The sequence below is a fragment of the Impatiens glandulifera genome, chromosome 3, assembly GCF_907164915.1.
Source record: "Impatiens glandulifera chromosome 3, dImpGla2.1, whole genome shotgun sequence".
Taxonomy (NCBI): Eukaryota; Viridiplantae; Streptophyta; class Magnoliopsida; order Ericales; family Balsaminaceae; genus Impatiens; species Impatiens glandulifera.
Window position 1 is genome coordinate 9,984,721 of NC_061864.1, and position 19,270 is coordinate 10,003,990.

At 34.3% G+C, this 19,270-nt stretch overlaps 3 protein-coding genes across 10 annotated transcripts; all 3 read left to right on the forward strand.

Moving 5' to 3' along the window:
• Positions 1-839: 839 nt before the first annotated feature.
• On the forward strand, positions 840-2,807 carry LOC124931288 (superoxide dismutase [Cu-Zn] 2). The gene is made up of 7 exons (XM_047471721.1): positions 840-972; positions 1,097-1,201; positions 1,306-1,401; positions 1,497-1,528; positions 2,109-2,184; positions 2,305-2,358; positions 2,590-2,807. Exons 1-7 carry the CDS (start codon positions 885-887, stop codon positions 2,616-2,618), a joined length of 480 nt encoding a protein of 159 aa, XP_047327677.1. The 5' UTR covers positions 840-884; the 3' UTR covers positions 2,619-2,807.
• A 584-nt stretch (positions 2,808-3,391) lies between these two features.
• LOC124929264 (protein TIC 62, chloroplastic) lies at positions 3,392-15,652 on the forward strand. Of its 8 annotated transcripts, XM_047469583.1 has the most exons (25): positions 3,392-3,635; positions 3,879-3,984; positions 4,076-4,148; positions 4,236-4,272; positions 4,399-4,575; positions 4,787-4,868; positions 4,977-5,049; positions 5,152-5,262; positions 6,454-6,606; positions 6,774-6,910; positions 7,013-7,132; positions 9,064-9,125; positions 9,319-9,475; positions 9,764-9,922; positions 9,997-10,098; positions 11,479-11,540; positions 11,684-11,840; positions 12,154-12,312; positions 12,389-12,490; positions 13,889-13,950; positions 14,095-14,251; positions 14,576-14,734; positions 14,811-14,912; positions 15,130-15,252; positions 15,343-15,652. In XM_047469583.1, the coding sequence occupies exons 1-25, from the start codon at positions 3,452-3,454 to the stop codon at positions 15,389-15,391; spliced, it is 2,865 nt and encodes a 954-aa protein (XP_047325539.1). In that variant the 5' UTR covers positions 3,392-3,451; the 3' UTR covers positions 15,392-15,652. The 8 variants fall into 8 exon arrangements, with proteins under 8 accessions (XP_047325539.1, XP_047325542.1, XP_047325540.1 ...); XM_047469586.1 differs by lacking the exon at positions 14,811-14,912; XM_047469584.1 differs by lacking the exon at positions 12,389-12,490.
• Positions 15,653-17,128: 1,476 nt separating this feature from the next.
• LOC124930760 (plastid division protein PDV2-like) lies at positions 17,129-18,829 on the forward strand. Its single transcript, XM_047471113.1, has 2 exons — positions 17,129-17,443; positions 17,958-18,829. The coding sequence occupies exons 1-2, from the start codon at positions 17,174-17,176 to the stop codon at positions 18,633-18,635; spliced, it is 948 nt and encodes a 315-aa protein (XP_047327069.1). The 5' UTR covers positions 17,129-17,173; the 3' UTR covers positions 18,636-18,829.
• The last annotated feature ends 441 nt before the right edge of the window (positions 18,830-19,270 follow it).

The following is a 19,270-nucleotide window of genomic DNA, read 5'->3' on the forward strand; positions in this document are numbered from 1 at the left end:
GCAATCCGAATTCAAATATGGGTTTTGATTTTCGAGTTGGGGTTTTAATTCAAAAATCAAAACCGAAAATCGAATTCATTTTTTTAAAAATATATATTTAATTATATATTATATAATTTATTGAGTATAATTAAATAATTATATATATTTTATTATATATTATATTAAAAAAATTAATTTCGATTTGAATTCGAACTATTCGAAATTCGAAATCGTATTCAGTTCGGTTTTATTAAAATTTATTCGAATTCGATTCGATTTTTGAATTAACTAAAAAAAAATCGAATAACTCGAACCGAGAAACTCGAATAACTCGAAAACCGAACCAATGAACATCCCTATTCATGTTCACCCGGTTAAAGTCGATCTATGTTCTCGAAAACTTCACTACAACAATGAAAGAGAAGGTGATGAAGCGTTAATTGTTCAACCTTAACTAATTAATTTCCCAATTTTACAATAACTTAAAAGATTACCTAAATTGCAAGTCTAAAATAAAATCAAAACTATAAACTTGTAAAAATACAAATTCAATATAATTAAAAAAAATCAAAACTATATGTAAAATTCATGAGATAAAATAAGATTAAAAACACACATCATACTTCAAAACATAAGCACTTGTATTTATCCAACCAATAATACAACAATTGAACTCATGCTCCAACAAAACCCTAATTATCCCACACAATAGATAAGTAACCCTTGTGTTTCACTTATGCCAAAAACCTTGAAAAATTACATTTTGGCAAAAATATATTGATCAAAACATCTTGATAAGTTTACTAGTTTATATGTTGATTAGAATTAGTTAAAAGGGTTATTTTAATATATTCGAGGACTGGATAATAAACCCGTGGCCGTGGCTGTTGTTTCTGGTGCAAATGGGAACTGTGAAAGCGGTGGTTATAATCTCCGGCGACGGCGATCATAATGTTAGAGGATCTCTTCAGTTCGTCCAGGACCTCAAAGGTACATCTCTATCTCTGTAATTATTCAGTAATTATCCTTCTGTCGATGTACACAGACAGAGAATGGTTGTTCTACAGTTGTTGATTTTGATATGAAATACTCACACGCGGTTAGTAATTCACAGGAGGTATTACTCATGTAAAAGGGAGGATTGAAGGACTGACTCCAGGACCTCACGGTTTTCATATTCACGCCCTCGGTGACACCACCAACGGCTGCAATTCCACCGGTCTCGTTCTCTTCCCCGTTACTCATGTTCTATTTTATTCATTGGATTGACTCTGCCTGTTCTTTTTATTCTCTAATATGCTGTTGTTCTCTTGTGATTTTCAGGGCCTCATTTCAATCCGCTTAACAAGGAACATGGATCCCCTACGGATTTGGTTAGGCATGCTGGTGATCTCGGTAATATCGTTGCTGGTCCAGATGGTATCCTGTTGACTACTTGTAGTTTTCTCTTTTATTCACTTCTCCATTTTCAATTCATTGATGATGTGTAATTGCATATTTGATTTATTTCTCAGGAGTTGTTGAGGTTTCAATCTCGGACACACAGGTATAATTCATAGTGTTAGTATGATGACATGAACTCGGCCTTGTTGGAAATATCTCATAAGTTTTCCATTACACCAATGAAACTATATGGAAATCCAAAATAATTTAATTCATATTTGACTTGAATAATTCATTTGATTTTCATTGTTTCCTTTAATATCATCATTCATAGACATGAAATAGTGCATATGCATTCATGGCGAAGAAAAAAATTGAGAGTTTTTGTATTATTGTTGGAGAGAAAGAAAGTTGTTCTTCCTCCACCATACATGGTGAGAATTGTGAGAGAACCTATTGAGAAAGAAATCATACTTTTATAGGGGAGATATTTAACTGGACAGGATCCTGTGCTTCTTCCATAAAAAGGTTTTCCACTTAAAGTATTTGTGTTATTCTTCTATTCTCTACATTTCTATTTTGTGTTTACAAAACAAAAAATTCAATATGTTTATTCCCAATAATTTATTTACATCTGGGTCTGTCCACGTGAAAATGAAAATAAATAAATTATTAACCACGTGTGGAAACTCATCCAATACCTTTTTCATATTTTTTCTGTCTTTCTGATTCGGAAATTGTAGATTCCATTAAGCGGGCATCATTCCATACTAGGAAGGGCAGTTGTCGTTCATGCAGATCCTGATGATCTTGGAAGAGGTACACTTCTTGAATAAGATTGATGTTTTCCTATTGTATTTGGCAATGTCATTGGATTCATAGTAACTTCCCAATCATGTTGTTTTTTTGTAATCATACAAATTGAAAATGGTGCAACAGGTGGACATCAACTTAGCAAGACAACCGGAAATGCTGGCGCTAGAGTTGGATGTGGTAATAACCTATCACTTTTTTCCTTCTTCTGCTAATTTTTGGTTTTCTTGCTACGAACAAGTGTACACTAACTAGCTACAGTTCAATTGAATTCTTAGCACTCCACTCCAGTATATATGTGTATTCTGGATTTTCAAACAAGTTATTAGCAGATGCATCTCTTTCTACTGATTTTAATCTTTCCTTTGCTAAAAATAAGTGAAAAGTAAAACAGAGGCTCATTTGTTACAGGTATCATTGGGCTTCAATCATCAGTCTAGGGTAAGCAACAGGTTTTTGCACATTCAAGAAAAAAGAGAGTAACAACTTTGCGTAGCCCACAACCAATCTGGCACGCAACCTGCAATTCCCTTGTTTGTGAGTGTAACTTTAACGTTAAATCAACTTTAGTGTGTGTTGGTCTTTTGTTTGAATACTATCTATCTCAACTATGAAAGAGACATTCTATTGTATATTCACAGATTGCAGATTGCTATATTATTCTTGGTGTTACCACTCTATTTAACCATTTAATGTAATTTGTAACAAAATACTATGTTTGGAGTAAATGATAAACTCTGCATTTTTTTTTTAAATGATATAAACTCCTCTGAGCTAAATTGAAAATCAAGACCAACTTTGAACATAAAAATGCATATTTAGTAGAGATTAATGATAGTAGGTCGGGTACAATTATTTGGCGTGGCGATCCGAGACGTTTCAAATCAACTACGTGATAGTTGCGCCTCTTGCTCTCTGTCCTAACTAAAACCGCGCCGTGGTTATTATGTGCTCACATGAACTCATAATTAAAAAAATTATATTAAAAATGTTTAAAAAAATAAAAATAATATATGAAGGATGTCATAGAGACATGGGTTCAAATTTTTGTGATTTAAAAAAAAAAAAAGGGTGAACTCTTTTGATTTAAAAAGGAAAAGAAAATGGGTGATTGTATTAGGCTTTGGTATTTTAGGGGCCCATCATATCTTTATGGAGTGGAGGTGCCTCAACGGCCAAATTCTTCCACCTTTGCTAATTAATGTAATTGCCTCATAAAAGTATTATTCCTCTGTGAATCTCTCTTTCTCTCTATCCATCTCTCGTGGCAGCAATGGAGCTTCGCGCCTTGCAATCTCCTTCCATAAGAGGAACACAACCATTTATTCATACAGGTTTAAGAGAGAGACCATTTTTCACCGCTAATCCCATCCAAATTCTCAGACCTAAGAACAACCCAAATGCCCGAAAGCTCCACTTACTGAATACAACAACTGTTTGGGCTTCACCTTCTTCAGGTACTAAAAAACTCACTAGATTTAATTGCTATGCTTTGAGTTGTTTCAGTAGTTGCTGCATTGCCAACCAGTAATCATGTTTGATCGATCTTTCCCTGGTATTCACTGTTGTAACATAATTGATTCACAATGCTTCAATGAAAAAGAGTCTCACTTAAAAAAAAAACATAATTGATTGGATCATCTTTCTAATTACTACAGAGAAGTTATGATTTATATTTCATTTGTTATGCATCTCCTTAGGAGCCAAGGTAGTAGTTAAGGCAATTCTAAAAGACGGTGATGCAAAAGATGAAGGACTAGTGTTTGTTGCTGGTTCCACTGGAAAAGTTGGTTCTCGGACTGTAAGGTACTTGAGATGTCTTTCTCCTTGTAATATAATACATAAATTTTAATATCAAAAATTTTCTAAGAATTCTTGCCGCCACACTTTCGATCAGGGAGCTTCTGAAGTTGGGCTTTAGAGTTAAAGCTGGCGTTCGAAGTGTCCAGAGAGCAGAATCTCTTGTTCAGGTATGTTTATTATGAAATAGTAAGTAATTCTTTTGCATGTTTCTCTTAAAAATTGATTCACATTGTGAAAAAATGTAAAAATTGCAGAGTGTTAGACAGTTGAAGCTTGATGACGGGACTCAATGTAAGAGAATACATCATTTATTCTTTCTTACTGATAATTTATAATGCAGTTTTGAAAGTTTATTTTTACTGTGATGCTTTTTCTCATATGGAAAATAACAGCATTTCTGTTTGGCCTTTAGCCCAGCTATTGAGAAGCTTGAACTTGTAGAGTGTGATTTGGAAAAGAGAGATGAGATTAAGCCTGCACTTGGCAAGGCTTCGGTTGTCATTTGCTGCATTGGTGCGAGTGAGAAGGAGGTTTTCGATATTACTGGGCCTTATAGAATTGACTATCAGGCTACAAAAAATCTCATTGATGCAGGTATAGCAAAGCTAGTAGTAAATAATAAGAACTTCCTGGATATGCTACAGAAGAACCACATGCTTATCCTCAACTTCTATGTATATAAATTCTTCTCAATCAATTTAATTTTGGGGGAGATGAAAGAATGAGATTCAGAGAGAAATGATACCAGGCGATCTATAGCTTCCATGTTCAATATACAAAGTAACTTCTGTTTGTGTGTGTACAGCAAAATCGGCAAAAGTTAACCACTTCATTTTGGTTACATCTTTGGGAACAAACAAGGTTGGATTCCCAGCAGCAATTCTAAAGTAAGTATCGAGATTTGTTTTTACTCTGTAATTAGCTGTTTTCAAATGAAAAAAAAATCCGAATTTAATGTCAAATAATATATGGTTCTTTTGGTTATGTCTCAAAAGTTTGTTCTGGGGAGTTCTGATTTGGAAGAGACAGGCAGAAGAAGCACTTCTAGCTAGTGGTCTTCCATATACAGTGAGTTCTTACAGAATTGTCTGTAGAATTATAGCATCCATATTTCTATTGCTAAACAGTGGCTGAGATAACTGATTTTATAACTTTATTTGTACCCTTCAGATAGTGAGGCCTGGAGGGATGGAGAGACCCACTGATGCTTACAAAAAAACTCATAACCTGACTCTTTCTGAGCAAGACACACTGTTTGGTGGTCAAGTTTCCAATCTTCAGGTTAGATTTTGGACCGTGTCTCAAAATGAAGATTTGAATTTTGAACTGTTATTGTTAAGTATGGAAATTTTAATCTACATGTTAGACAAAGACTTAAGATCCGCAATTCTTAGCATTTCAAGTTGGATATTTTTCTCTGTAAAATCCTTAGTAGGAAAAAGGATTTGAACTCTTCATTGGTCTTTTTTTGTGTGTATTTAGCCTGTTTCTCAACCAACATGATCAGCTACTTTGTTATTTATCTGTAGGATGTTTATTCTTGTTTTTTTGTTGAGATAATGGGTATTGAAATTTGTTATGATTTTGATTTTACCCCTCACCCCTTGAACTTTTGAGTTATATTTATATTTTACCGCCACTTAACGAACCTTTACTAACCACATCAATCCTTGGAAGTTTGTTGGCAAGCAGCTGATGTCGTTTGCGGGGTCCAAATTAGGGGTAAAATCAAAATCGTAAAATAGTTTCTGTGTGTGGGTACCAAATCTCTTTGTTTTTTCATATCAGGCCTGTGAGGGTTATGCTAGCCAGCAGCCACCTCCGGGAAGAAACTCGGGTTACAAAAAAAAATTTCACTCTTGTCATAATGGAATATTAGCTTTTTTTTGAAATGTTAAAGTTTGTATCAATAGAGTTGTGGATACAACTTCTAATAATACAAACAATGTCTATAACCAAGTTATGAGCACGTGACCTCAAGTGTTATTCATTGAACAAATCAACCATCAAATTGTACTGTTTTAGCTTGTTAAGATAAACAATGGTTTGGTAGTGTTCCTTAGTGAGTCTAGCCAATGCAATAGATGCCTTCTTTCCTGCATGTTATCATGTTTTTCTTCAACTGGAAGCAACTATTTCCGTACTGACTATTCTGCATAGAAGAATTTATTTTCTTTGAGAAACACAGTTTTTCTTTGGCTTACGTGTTGATATAGCATCAATTAAGCACTGACACTAAGCATAAACAAAGCAGTAGATCCTATTTGGTCTTAAAATCCCGGCCATACACACAACACATAATTAGTCCAAATTGCATAGAAGAATTTCTATTTGAATAATGAGTTTAATAAAATGTTTATAATAATAAGAGGATTAACAAACTATACATGCTTTTTCCATGTCTTTTCTTTTTGTCTTAGGATGGATCATTTTATTCAAAACAAAAAATCTTTATTGTTTCTTACATGTCAGGTAGCAGAACTCCTGGCCTTTTTGGCCAAAAACCGCAGCCTCTCTTACTGTAAAGTTTTAGAAGTAATTGCAGAAACAACTGCACCCTTGACGCCAATTAACAAACTCCTAGAAAAGATCTCATCTGACCGCGTTGAAGTTAAATCAGTAAAGGTAAATTCCCTTCCCCAGTTTGGGAGATAATCAGGAATCAGACAGATGAAAACAATGGACTGTAAAAAGTTTATAAAATGTCTAAAGTTAAGTTAGTTTTCATAATCAATATTTAATGTCTGATATTGAAAGTAATGCTATAATATAGTCCATGCGGTCTTTGGCAGGAAGCAGAAACAGATAATCCTCCACAGCCTACTATTGTTTCAAAAGTTGTTACATCTGAGCCTTTAAGCATTCCTACCAAGAAAGAAGAGAGCAAGGAAGAACCAAAAATAGTCAGGCCCCTTTCTCCATATTATTCGTGAGTGCTCTTTAATTCTAGACTAGCTGTACCTAATAAGAAGCAAAAATATATGTTATAGCTGTGTTTATATTGGTGTTTCTTTCTATCTCATATCTAAAGGTATGAAGATTTGACACCACCTACATCTCCTACTCCAACTCCTCCAAGCAGTTCTTCTGGGACTGCAATAGAAGCTGAACCAAAAGTAGTGAAGGCATACCCATTGTCACCTTACGCAATGCAAGTCTCTTTTGTCAACTATAACATATATCTTTGTTTTATGTGATCACTCGTGCTATTATAACATGTCTTTGTTTTATGTGATCACTCGTGTTAAAAACCATGCTCTTCACAAGGTCAACTTTGTCAACATCTCCACCCACATGTTTTCTATTGCTAATAAAGATTCTTAATGACAAATGAGTTTAATGCTCTCATTCAAAACACGGCGTGTTCTCTTGTTCTTTGATCCACGTAAAACATCGTGAGATGCAAATGAGTTTTCAAAGTCGAACAAAAAATTGATTGTTGCATTGAACGTCATAAAACCCGTTTAGTTGCAAAAAACTTTCAATAAATAAGAACACATTGACTACCTTGAAACCTTCAGCCCGATTGTGAAACATACTACCATCTGAACCATCCTCTCTCTCGTCGTCACTTGTCAATGGTCTATTCATAAACTTGACGTCAACAATACTTTTTTACATGGAACTTTATACAATGAAGTTTTTTATGACTAAATAACCTGACTTCATTCCTCTTCGCTATCCTAATTATGCGTGCAAACTTCACAAAGCTCTTTGTGCTGCCAAACAAACTTCCCTTGAATAATATACTACCTTGCAATCTTCCCTTCTTTGCATTGGTTTCAAAATCCAAAAACGATTCATCTTTATTACATCGTTATTTTTTTTACGTGAATGATATTATATTCACTAGCAATTCATCTTCTCCTATCTTCTTCATTATCTCTCAACTTAACCACCTTTCCCCTTAATGATCTAGGTCCACTACCTTACTTTCTCGGGATTGAAGTTCGGGATTGAAGTTCACCAATTCACCTTCAGTGTTTTCTCTTTTAATCTAAATATATCAATGACATCCTTCTTCTGAGTCAATATTAGTGACAAAACATCTTCATACCATAATATCTTATGATCACCTTCTCTCTACATGATGTCGACACTCTCTCTATGTCATTTTTGTATTGCAACATTGGTGTTCTCCAATATCTGACACTTTGACTGACATTTCTTGTCAACATGTCTGCCAATTCATGTAGTCTCCTACCAACCCTCATTGGGTTGAAAATAATATTTTGTTATCTTTGTCACACTCCTCATTCATTGATTCCTCATTTGTCCATCACCATCTCTCAATTTATCTGCTTTTTTCGAAGCTGACTGGGATGGTTGTCATGACGATCGTCGCTCCACAACTGGTTTCTGTATATTTTTTGGTGATAACCTTATCTTTTAGAATTCAATGAAACATGTTGTTACTCGGTCTAGCAATGAGTCTGAATACTGAACTCTAGCAATGTCATTGCTGAACTCATATGACTTTAATATTGCTATGTGAACTTTGTATCTCCCCGTCTCAACCTCTCATTGGTGTGACAACAATCGGGTGGCTTTTCTCTTTCCCAATACAGTTTTCCATGCTCGTACAAAGCATATAGGGATTGATTTTCAATTCGTTCGTGAATATGTTTTTCAAGAATCTCTCTTCATCTTATACCTACCTACCGATGATCAGATTACCGACATCCTCACCAAAGAATTTGCGTCAAATCGTTTTGTTCTATTACATAACATACTCACAGTGTGTGCCTCCCTACATTGTTTTGAGGGAAAATGTTCAAGACTCTACAATAAAGAGCGAAGATCAACAAACTCACCCTACTTTGAGTTCCTTAGTTTTCATCTTCTAATTTTTAATGTTGTCAGAAATTTGTACATCTCTCAACTATTTGGTTACTCTTGTTTTATATAAATTCATGCTCTTGTAACTGAAAATAAAGGGAAAAAACACATTCTCAATGTATAGTAGTTTAAGTCTTTTTTATTATTATTTACTTATTATAACCTTATCAAGTTAAACTATGATATATTTATAAATTTTAATTTGTTATCTGTACCTGATTATTCATCATAAACTTTTCATAGGTATGATGATCTGAAACCTCCTTCGTCCCCTTCTCCAAGTCCACCCATATTAAGCCCCCACGGTATGAACCTCTATAAATTTGAAATTCATTTCTAGGTTTTCTTTGTTTTATCTAATCTCTGTTGTAACCTATTTTCTCGACATAGTGAAAAACTTCTCTTTTGTCTGTGATTTTTTCCCGTCTTGAGTTTCCACGTAAATTTGTGTGTTTTTTACATTCTTTTTATCTCTTATTTGTCATCGTTTTATAACAGATACTAATATAGAAGAAATTGTATCATCAAGCCCAACTATTGATGATGCTAAAGCTGAAACGACGATACTGGAGGAGGAGACATCCGAAACCATCAATTCTAACACAGTTGTGTTAGAAGTTCAGACACCTAGTTGGCCCCTCTCTCCTTATACTGCGTAAGCTGGCTGTTAACCCTTCAATTTGGGGAATATCTGGAAACTTATGTAATAGTTAAAACAAGTAACACAAATCAAGAAGGAGATGGGAAACATAAAATGTGCTCTGCGGCTGCAGTTCATCATTCATCATTATCTGACCCTAATCTCACTATCACTTATATACCCACACTTTAATATTGCTTGCAATACCCAAAATTCAAAGACATAAGATAATTACAATGGCCCATTGGCCTTTGATACAATAATAACACATGACAACTTATGAAGTTGAATTTTATTTTACAGCTATGAGGATTTGAAACCTCCTAGCTCTCCAAGTCCCATACCAAGTGGACCTAAACAGACACCTTCAAATGTCTCTGCAACGAATGAAGCTGGATCAGATCTTCTTGGAGGCAATAATTCATCAAAGGATTCAAATTCCGACGAATCGCCAACCACTATGTAAGTACATGTCTATATTACATACCATATGTAATCTGTTAGATGATCTCATCCTCTAAGCTTGTTTGGTGTAGCCTTTTTACCTTTGAAACACTCTCAAATGTCTCTGCAATGCCTGAAGTTGAATCTAATCTTCTTGGAGGCAATGATTCATCACAAGATTCACCAACCACTGTGTAGGTTCATGGGTTAAATTACATATCATCTGATTATTTGCAAAAGAAAATTATTGTTTAATTTTGAAGTTATTCGTGTTAGATAACTAAATTATTCAAGAATCAAAAAACGATTCAGCTTTATTCATTTATCATTTTCCCCAGATTACATCGTTATTTTTGTCTGGATGATATTATATTCACTAGCAATTCATCCACTCATATCTTCTTCATTATCTCTCAACTTAACCACTTTTCTCCCGAATGATCTAAGTCCACTACCCTACTTTCTCGGGATTGAAGTTCACCAATATCCACCTTCGGTGTTTTCTCTTTCAATCCAAATATATTAATGAGATTCTTCTCTGAGCCATATTAGTGACTCAAAACATCTTCATACCATAATCTCTTATGGTCACCTTCTCTCGACATGATGGCGACACTCTCTTTGAGTCATTTTTGTATTGCAACATTGTTGGTGCTCTCCAATATCTGACAAATGCTCAACTTGAACCGACATTTCCTGTCAACATGTCTTCCAATTCAAAGTCTCCTACCACCACTCATTGGGCTGCAATAATATTTCGATATCTTCATCACACTACTCATCATTGGTTTCTCATTTGCTCATCACCATCTCTCGATTTATCAGCTTTTTTCGACTCTGATTGGGATGGTTGTCATGATGATCGTAGCTCCACAACTGGTTTCTGCATATTTCTTGGTGATAACCTTATCTTTAACATTCAAAAAACATGTTGTTGCTCGGTCTAGCAATGAGTCTGAATACCGAGCTCTAGCAATGCCATTGCTGAACTCATATGACTTTAATCTTGCTACGTGAACTTTGCATCTCCCCGCCTCAACCTCCCATTCTCTGGTGTGAGAACATTCATATTGCTTTTCTCTCTACCAATACAGTTTTTCATGCTCGTATGAAGAATAAAGAGATTGATTTTCACTTTGTTTGTGAACATGTTGATCAAGATTCTCTTTTCATCTTATACATACCTACCGATGATCAAATTACCGACATTCTCTATTACATAACAAACTCAGTGTGTGCCTCTCAACATCGTTTTGAGGGAAAATGTTAAAAGACTACAATAAAAAGCGAAGATAAACACACTCACCCTACTTGAGTTCCTTAGTTTTCATCTTCTAATTTTTAATCTTAAAATTTGTACATCTCTCCACTGTTTGGTTACTCTTGTTTTATATAGATTCATACTCTTTTAACTAAAAATAAAGGGAAAAAAACACATTCTCATTGTATAGCAGTTAAGTCTTCTTTATTATTATTTACTTATTATAACATTATCAAATTAAACTATGATATATTTATATATTTTAATTTGTTATCTGTACCTGAAAATCTTACTCATCATAAATTTTTCATAGGTATGATGATCTGAAACCTCCTTCGTCCCCTTCTCCAAGTCCACCCATATTAAGCCCCTCCGGTATGAACCTCTATAAATTTGAATCATTTCAAGGTTTTCTTTGTTTTCTCTAATTCTGTTGACCTATTTTTTTGACATAGTAAAAGACTTCTCTTTTGCCTATGACTTTTTTTATCTTTTGATTTGTTATCGTGTTATAACAGATACTAAAATAGAAGAAATAGTATCATCAAGCCCAACTATCGATGATGCTAAAGCTGAAACGACGATACTGGAGGAGGAGATATCCGAAACCATCAATTCTAACACAGTTGTGCTGGAGGTTCAGACACCTAGCTGGCCCCTCTCTCCTTATACTGCGTAAGCTAGCTGTTAACACTTCAATTTGAAATAACAGGGGAATATCTGAAAACTTATGTAATAGTTAAAACAAGCAACAAGGAGATGGCATAATAGTAGATTGAAATGGGGATGAGAACATAAAATGTGCTTTGCGGCAACATTTCATCGTTCATCATTATCTGACCCTAATCTCTCTATCACTTGTATACCCACACTTTAATATTGCTTACAATACCCAAAATCCAAAGACATAAGATAATTACAATGGCCCATTGGCCTTTAATAAAATAATAACACATGACAACTTATGAAGTTGAATTTTATTTTACAGCTATGAGGATTTGAAACCTCCTAGCTCTCCAAGTCCCTTACCAAGTGGACCTAAACAGACACCTTCAAATGTCTCTGCAACGAATGAAGCTGAATCAGGTCTTCTTGGAGGCAATAATTCATCAAAGGATTCAGATTCCGACGAATCGCCAACCACTATGTAAGTTCATGGCTATATTACATACCATCTGTAATCTGTTAGATGATCTCCTCCTCTAAGAGCTTGTTTGGTGTAGCCTTTTTTCCTTTGAAACACCCTCAAATGTCTTTGCAACGCCTGAAATAGAACCAAATCTTCTTGGAAGCAATGATTCATCACAAGATTCACCAACCACTGTGTAGGTTCATGGGTTATATTACATATCATCTGATTATTTGCAAAAGAAAATTATTGTTTAATTTTGAAGTTATTCGTGTTAAATGACTAAATTATCCAAGAATCAAAAAACGATTCAGCTTTATTCATATACCATTTTCCCCAGATTACATCATTTTGTCTAAGTGGGTGATATTATATTCACTAGCAATTCATCCACTCATATCAACTTAACCATTTTTCTCCCAAATGATCTAAGTCCACTACCATACTTTCTCGGGATTGAAGTTCACCAATCCACCTTCGGTGTTTTCACTTTCAATCCAAATATATTAATGAGATTCTTCTCTGAGCCAATATTGGTGAATCAAAACATCTTCAAACCATAATTTCTTATGGTCACCTTCTCTCGACGTGATGGCGACACTCTCTCTGAGTCATTTTTGTATTGCAACATTGTTGGTGTTCTCCAATATCTGACAAATGCTCACTTGAACTGACATTTCCTGTCAACATGTCTTCCAATTCATGTAAGTCTCCTACCACCACTCATTGGGCTGCAATAATATTTCGTTATCTTCATCACACTCCTCATCATTGGTTTCTCATTTTCCCATCACCATCTCTCGATTTATCTGCTTTTTTCGACTCTGACTGGGATGGTTGTCAGGATGATCGTCGCTTCACAACTGGTTTCTGCATATTTCTTGGTGATAACATTATCTTTAACATTCAAAAAAACATGTTTCTCAGTCTAGAAATGGGTCTGAATACTGAGCTCTAGCAATGCCATTGCTGAACTCATATGACTTTAATCTTGCTACGTGAACTTTGCATCTCCTTGTCAACCTCCCATTCTCTGGTGTGAGAATGGTATTGCTTTTCTCTCTGCCAATACAGTTTTTCATGCTCGTATGAAGAATATTAGAAATTGATTTTCACTTCGTTCGTGAACATGTTGATCAAGACTCTCTTCATCTGAAACATACCTACCGATGATCAGATTACCGACATTCTCACCAATATTTTTTTTTGCGTGAAATCACTTTGCTCTATTACGTAACAAACTCAGTTTATGCCTCCCTACATTGTTTTGAGGGAAAATGTTAAAGACTACAATAAAAAAGAGAAGATCAACCAATTCACCCTACTTCAGTTCCTTAGTTTTCATCTTCTAATTTGTAATCTTATCAGAAATTTGTACATCTCTCAACTGTTTGGTTACTCTCTTGATTTATATAGATTCATACTCTTTTAACTAAAAATAAAGGGAAAAAAACACATTCTCATTGTATAACAGTTAAGTCTTCTTTATTATTATTTACTTATTATAACATTATCAAATTAAACTATGATATATTTATATATTTTAATTTGTTATCTGTACCTGAAAATCTTACTCATCATAAACTTTTCATAGGTATGATGATCTGAAACCTCCTTCGTCCCCTTCTCCAACTCCATCCATATTAAGCCCCTCAGGTATGAACCTCTATAAATTTGAATCATTTCAAGGTTTTCTTTGTTTTCTCTAATTCTGTTGACCTATTTTTTCGACATAGTGAAAGACTTCTCTTTTGCCTATGACTTTTCTTTTATCTTTGATTTGTTATCGTTTTATAACAGATACTAATATAGAAGAAATAGTATCATCAAGCCCAACTATCGATGATGCTAAAGCTGAAACGACGATACTGGAGGAGGAGACATTCGAAACCATCAATTCAAACACAGTTGTGCTGGAGGTTCAGACACCTAGCTGGCCCCTCTCTCCTTATACTGCGTAAGCTGGCTGTTAACCCTTCAATTTGAAATAACAGGGGAATATCTGAAAACTTATGTAATAGTTAAAACAAGCAACACAAATCAAGAAGGAGATGGCATAATAGCAGATTGAAATGGGGATGAGAAACATAAAATGTGCTTTGCGGCAACAATTCACCATTCATCGTTATCTGACCCTAATCTCTCTATCACTTGTATACCCACACTTTAATATTGCTTACAATACCCAAAATTCAAATACATAAGATAATTACAATGGCCCATTGGCCTTTATTAAAATAATAACATGTGACAACTTATGAAGTTGAATTTTATTTTACAGCTATGAGGATTTGAAGCCTCCTAGCTCTCCAAGCCCCCTACCAAGTGGACCTAAACAGACACCTTTAAATGTCTCTGCAATGAATGAAGCTGAATCAGACCTTCTCGGAGGCATTAATTCATCAAATGATTCAAATTCCGACGAATCGCCAACCACTATGTAAGTTCATGGCTATATTACATACCATCTGTAATCTGTTAGATGATCTCCTCCTCTAAGAGCTTGTTTGGTGTAGCCTTTTTTCCTTTGAAACACTCTCAAATGTCTTTGCAACGCCTGAAGTTGAATCAAATCTTCTTGGAGGCAATGATTCATCAAAAGATTCACCAATCACTGTGTAGGTTCATGGGTTATATTACATATCATCTGATTATTTGCAAAAGAAAATTATTGTTTAATTTTGGAGTTAATCGTGTTAAATGACTAAAATATTCTTTACATTATAGAAAAAAATTAAAGTAATGGTATTGTAGTATTTTTTAGTTAACAATTTGATTGATGATAGAATATGTATCATTTGATTATCTCATGGAAAAACATTATTATTGTTTCAGATTCGATTATAATGCAGTGACAACATCAGGGAACAGTATGCCCCAGCCTAGTGGTGAATCAGATTTGCTGGGAAACAACAAACATGAAGAACTCAAGCCAAGACCTCTTTCACCTTACGCAATGTAAGTTTATTGCAGACTCTATACATAATTTGGATTCAATTAATGAAAGTTGGTCTTAAATTATGTTACCATACATTTATGGATGGGCAGGTATGAGGACCTAAAGCCTCCATCTTCTCCATCTTCTATCCAAAGCTGATTTAGAGTTGGAAACATTATCCAGCTGAGCAAATAAAACCGGGGCATAGTAACACTAAATAACGCGTTCAAATTTGCTCATTTGTAGAGCAGGCTAAGAAATACTTTGAAAACTTATGATTCGAGGCTGTGGAACACCATTTGGCTACTATGTTTGAGTAATTAATTACTTTGTTGTAAGAATTAGTAGATAGCCAACAAACATTGTCATTGTTTTGAACACTGTCTGGGAATGACTCCAAATTTCTCTTAATGGTTATTATGATCTTCGATAATAAACCCATCGCACGCGCAGATGATACGTTTCCTTTTTAGATCAAGAACACACTTCTTTTTGATTACTTAATGAAACGCCCTGAAGAGAAATGCTCTTTGGGTTCTAAAAGATTATATTCATGGTAAATTGAGACTGCAATATGGAAACAAAGTTGGTAAAATTGTAGTTTAACCATTTTAACTCACACTTAACTGTAATCATATAGCAACACTATATTACTATTCCTCAATGTAAATATTGTTTTTAGTCTTTCAGTTATCATTATTAAATTTCAACAAATTAATTTGAGACATTTATTCTCTTAAAAAAGATTCTGACATTTATATATTTTAGAATTTAGAATTATTATACCTTAAATGAAACAAACTCTTAATCTGTGTGTGTATAGTAGCAGCAAATGGTGCCAAAAAGTGGATATCAAATATCTGGCAACCGCCCATCAACCACACATTCTATATATTTATTTATGTACTTGTAGATCTATATTATATGTATTAGCTAATTTAATAAATAGTCATAATATATGTTTTTGTTTATGTGTGCCTTATTTTTATTTTGGATAATTTTGTGGGAGTATTTATTCCTTATTGTTTATATTTCATATATTATACTGCATTTTAAATTATAGTTTAAAAAGGAAAAAAAAAAATATTTGTTTTTCTCACACTTAATGGACTTTTATTTAGCACATGCTACAAAATCAATCCCCAATGAAACTATTTAAAATTGTTTTTTATCTGGTTATATATCTTGTTTAAAATGATAATAAAGTTAAAATACAAATATATATTCTTATTTTCTTAAACTAATCTATATATTAAAATTTTATATTATTTATATGAAATGAGAGTTTTTTTTTTTTTTTAAATTGAAATGAGAGGTATTAGGGAAATTTGACGAAATGACCGTGCATAATCTTAAATGCGTTGGTGACCCCTTCATATTTTTTTGACGAAATTGTTCCTGTTGCGAGTCGCAACCGGATGCCCTGTGAAAAGTCCACAATCGCGAGACATAATCGGCATTCGTGAGAAGCAACCGCCATTCGCGAGACGCAACCGACAATCGCGAGACGTAATTTTTTCAAAAATAAATTAAAAATAAAAAATAAATTTGTGTCTCGCGATTGTCGGTTGTGTCTCGCGAATGCAAGTTGTGTCTCGCGACTGTGGACTTTTCACATGGCATTCGGTTATGTCTTGCAACGGGAACAATTTCGTCAAAAAAAAAATATGAATTGATCACCAACGCACTTAAAATTATGACGTCTCATTTTAGTTAATACTAGTTTACTGCATTCTTATTTTTAAAGAGGTCTTAATTATATATTATGTTTATTAATATTATTAACATATTTATTTCAAAAGAGGTGAATTGTTTTATCAAATATAAAAAGAAAAAAAAAAATCATTTTCTAACTAAATTTCTGAAATTAATTAAAAAAATTATTCAATATAAGATGGAAATATCAAAACCCTTTCGTAGAGAGAGAGAGAGAGAGAAGACATGGATGAAGATGGCATTGAACTGGCCTTGGCTCGAGCTTCAGAACTCAGGGCCAAGATCACTAACTGCATCCACAAAGCATCGGCTAATCAGACGCTGAACAGTTTACAAGAAGGTCAAGATAGAGAGAATGTAGACACTTACGGGATTCGTTCCAATGGCACTCAAGCGGAAGATGAAGAGGAAGAAGAGGAAGAAGCAGCAGTCGAGAGCCTTTTGAACATACGGGACGCTCTCGAATCTCTCGAAGGCCAGCTCACTTCTTTGCAGGTTCTCTCCTATCGCTTCATATGTTTCGTAATTTGGTGGAATGACGATTATTATTCATTCACACTCATAACTGTCTTGTTGTTGCACATTGATTGAGACCACCAATGCCTGCTTCTGCTTCGGCTTATGGATGCAGATTTCATCTCGCAATCTTGCAATTCACGTGGAATGCGTCTACAGTGCATTCTATAAGAACCTATAAGCATAATTGGACTCTCTTTAATTGTTAGGTTAGGTTAGGTTGTTTTTGATAATCGATTTATTATATGTATACTTCGAATATATGCATAATTTTAGGTCAACTCATCTTATTCAAGGAGTAAGTCTCTAGTTTTTCAATCTTAAGTTGCAGATTAAGTACTAAAGGCCATAGTCTAAGAATTGAAAGTATTTGACAGTGCATTGGTGATTTGTGCCCCTGTTCTTGGCTGTAACTGTTTCCTTTTTCTCAAATAGAAGTGAAACATTTAGTTGTTTACAAAAGTTTGATTTCATTGCTTTATTGTGCTACTAGGCATTGCAGCAGCAACAATGTTACGAAAGAGAAACAGGACTGTCAGAAATTGAATTGAGCCGAAAAAAGTTGCTTAAGAAACTTCAGGAGTACAAAGGCAAAGACTATCAAGTAATCTACGATGCAACAGCTTTTGCTAGTGAAACTGTTGAAGTAGCAAACAATGATCTCCTTCTTCCTCCATATGGACCATATCCCAGCAGGCCACCGCCGCCCAGGCCTTCTTCCCTCTCAGTCTCGCGCAAGTTTGAGCAACACCCAACAACGAGTGATGGTAAAAAGTGTAGAGTTGAATCATCATCAGAAGAAGGAGAAGAAGAGAAGAAGGAGAAGTCAGAATGTGAAGAAGGTAATAAGAAGCAGGCACTAAAAGGGTTGAAATATCTGATCAATGCAGGGACCAAGACAATGCTTATGGTTGTGGGTGTTGTATTTGCTTTGCATTTAACTGGATTTGAACCTAGGGTGGTGAGGAAGAAGAAGAGGGATAAACAGGAGGCATTCAATAATGTATTTGGCATTATTGAGAAAGAGAGAATGATAACGCAATGCCCGGCTGGGAAGGTGTTGGTAGTTGAAGATGGAGAGTCGCGCTGTGTGGTGAAAGAGAGAGTTGAAATTCCGTTTGAAGCAGTTGTTGTTGTTGCAAAACCTGATGTTAGCTTCGGATGCGGTTGAGAGAAAAAACAGGTACTTGATCTTTGTTTTTAGCATCTCTCTGTTGTTGTTGTTGTTTTTGTACATTCTTCTAAATTCACTTTGAACCAACAACTAATGTGGGAAATTTGGTTTCCCTTTATTTTTGTGTTTCTTCATTCCCTTCAGTTTCAACCTTTGAATAAAACAATGGAGAGAGTGCTTTGAAATTTTAATCATTTAGTTTCAAAGATTATATGGTTTTTTTCATTGTTTATCATATGTTAGTTCCACAGATTCTGTTTGTGATGATTGTGTGAGAAATAAGTTAGTTAATTTTGTGTTGAAATAATTACAAAACAATTAAAAAAAAGATGTAACAAATATTCTATATAAAGCAGTTCATTAAGAACAATAATTTGTATTAGAAAACTTGAATAAATGTAAATTTAATAAGCCCATTCTAGCATATAAAATATCAAACAAGTTTTAAATGGTAGCACATATTTCCTCCACTCGTTTATAAACATGGAAAACAACAAAAGAAATCTTCTAGAATTGACCAGAAATTTTGGTATTAGAAAAGTATAAGATTTCATCAAGTTTTTTAACAAATAAACTGATTTGGATAGTTTAAGTTAAGGATCATCACAATAATTTTTTGGGTTTGAATTAAG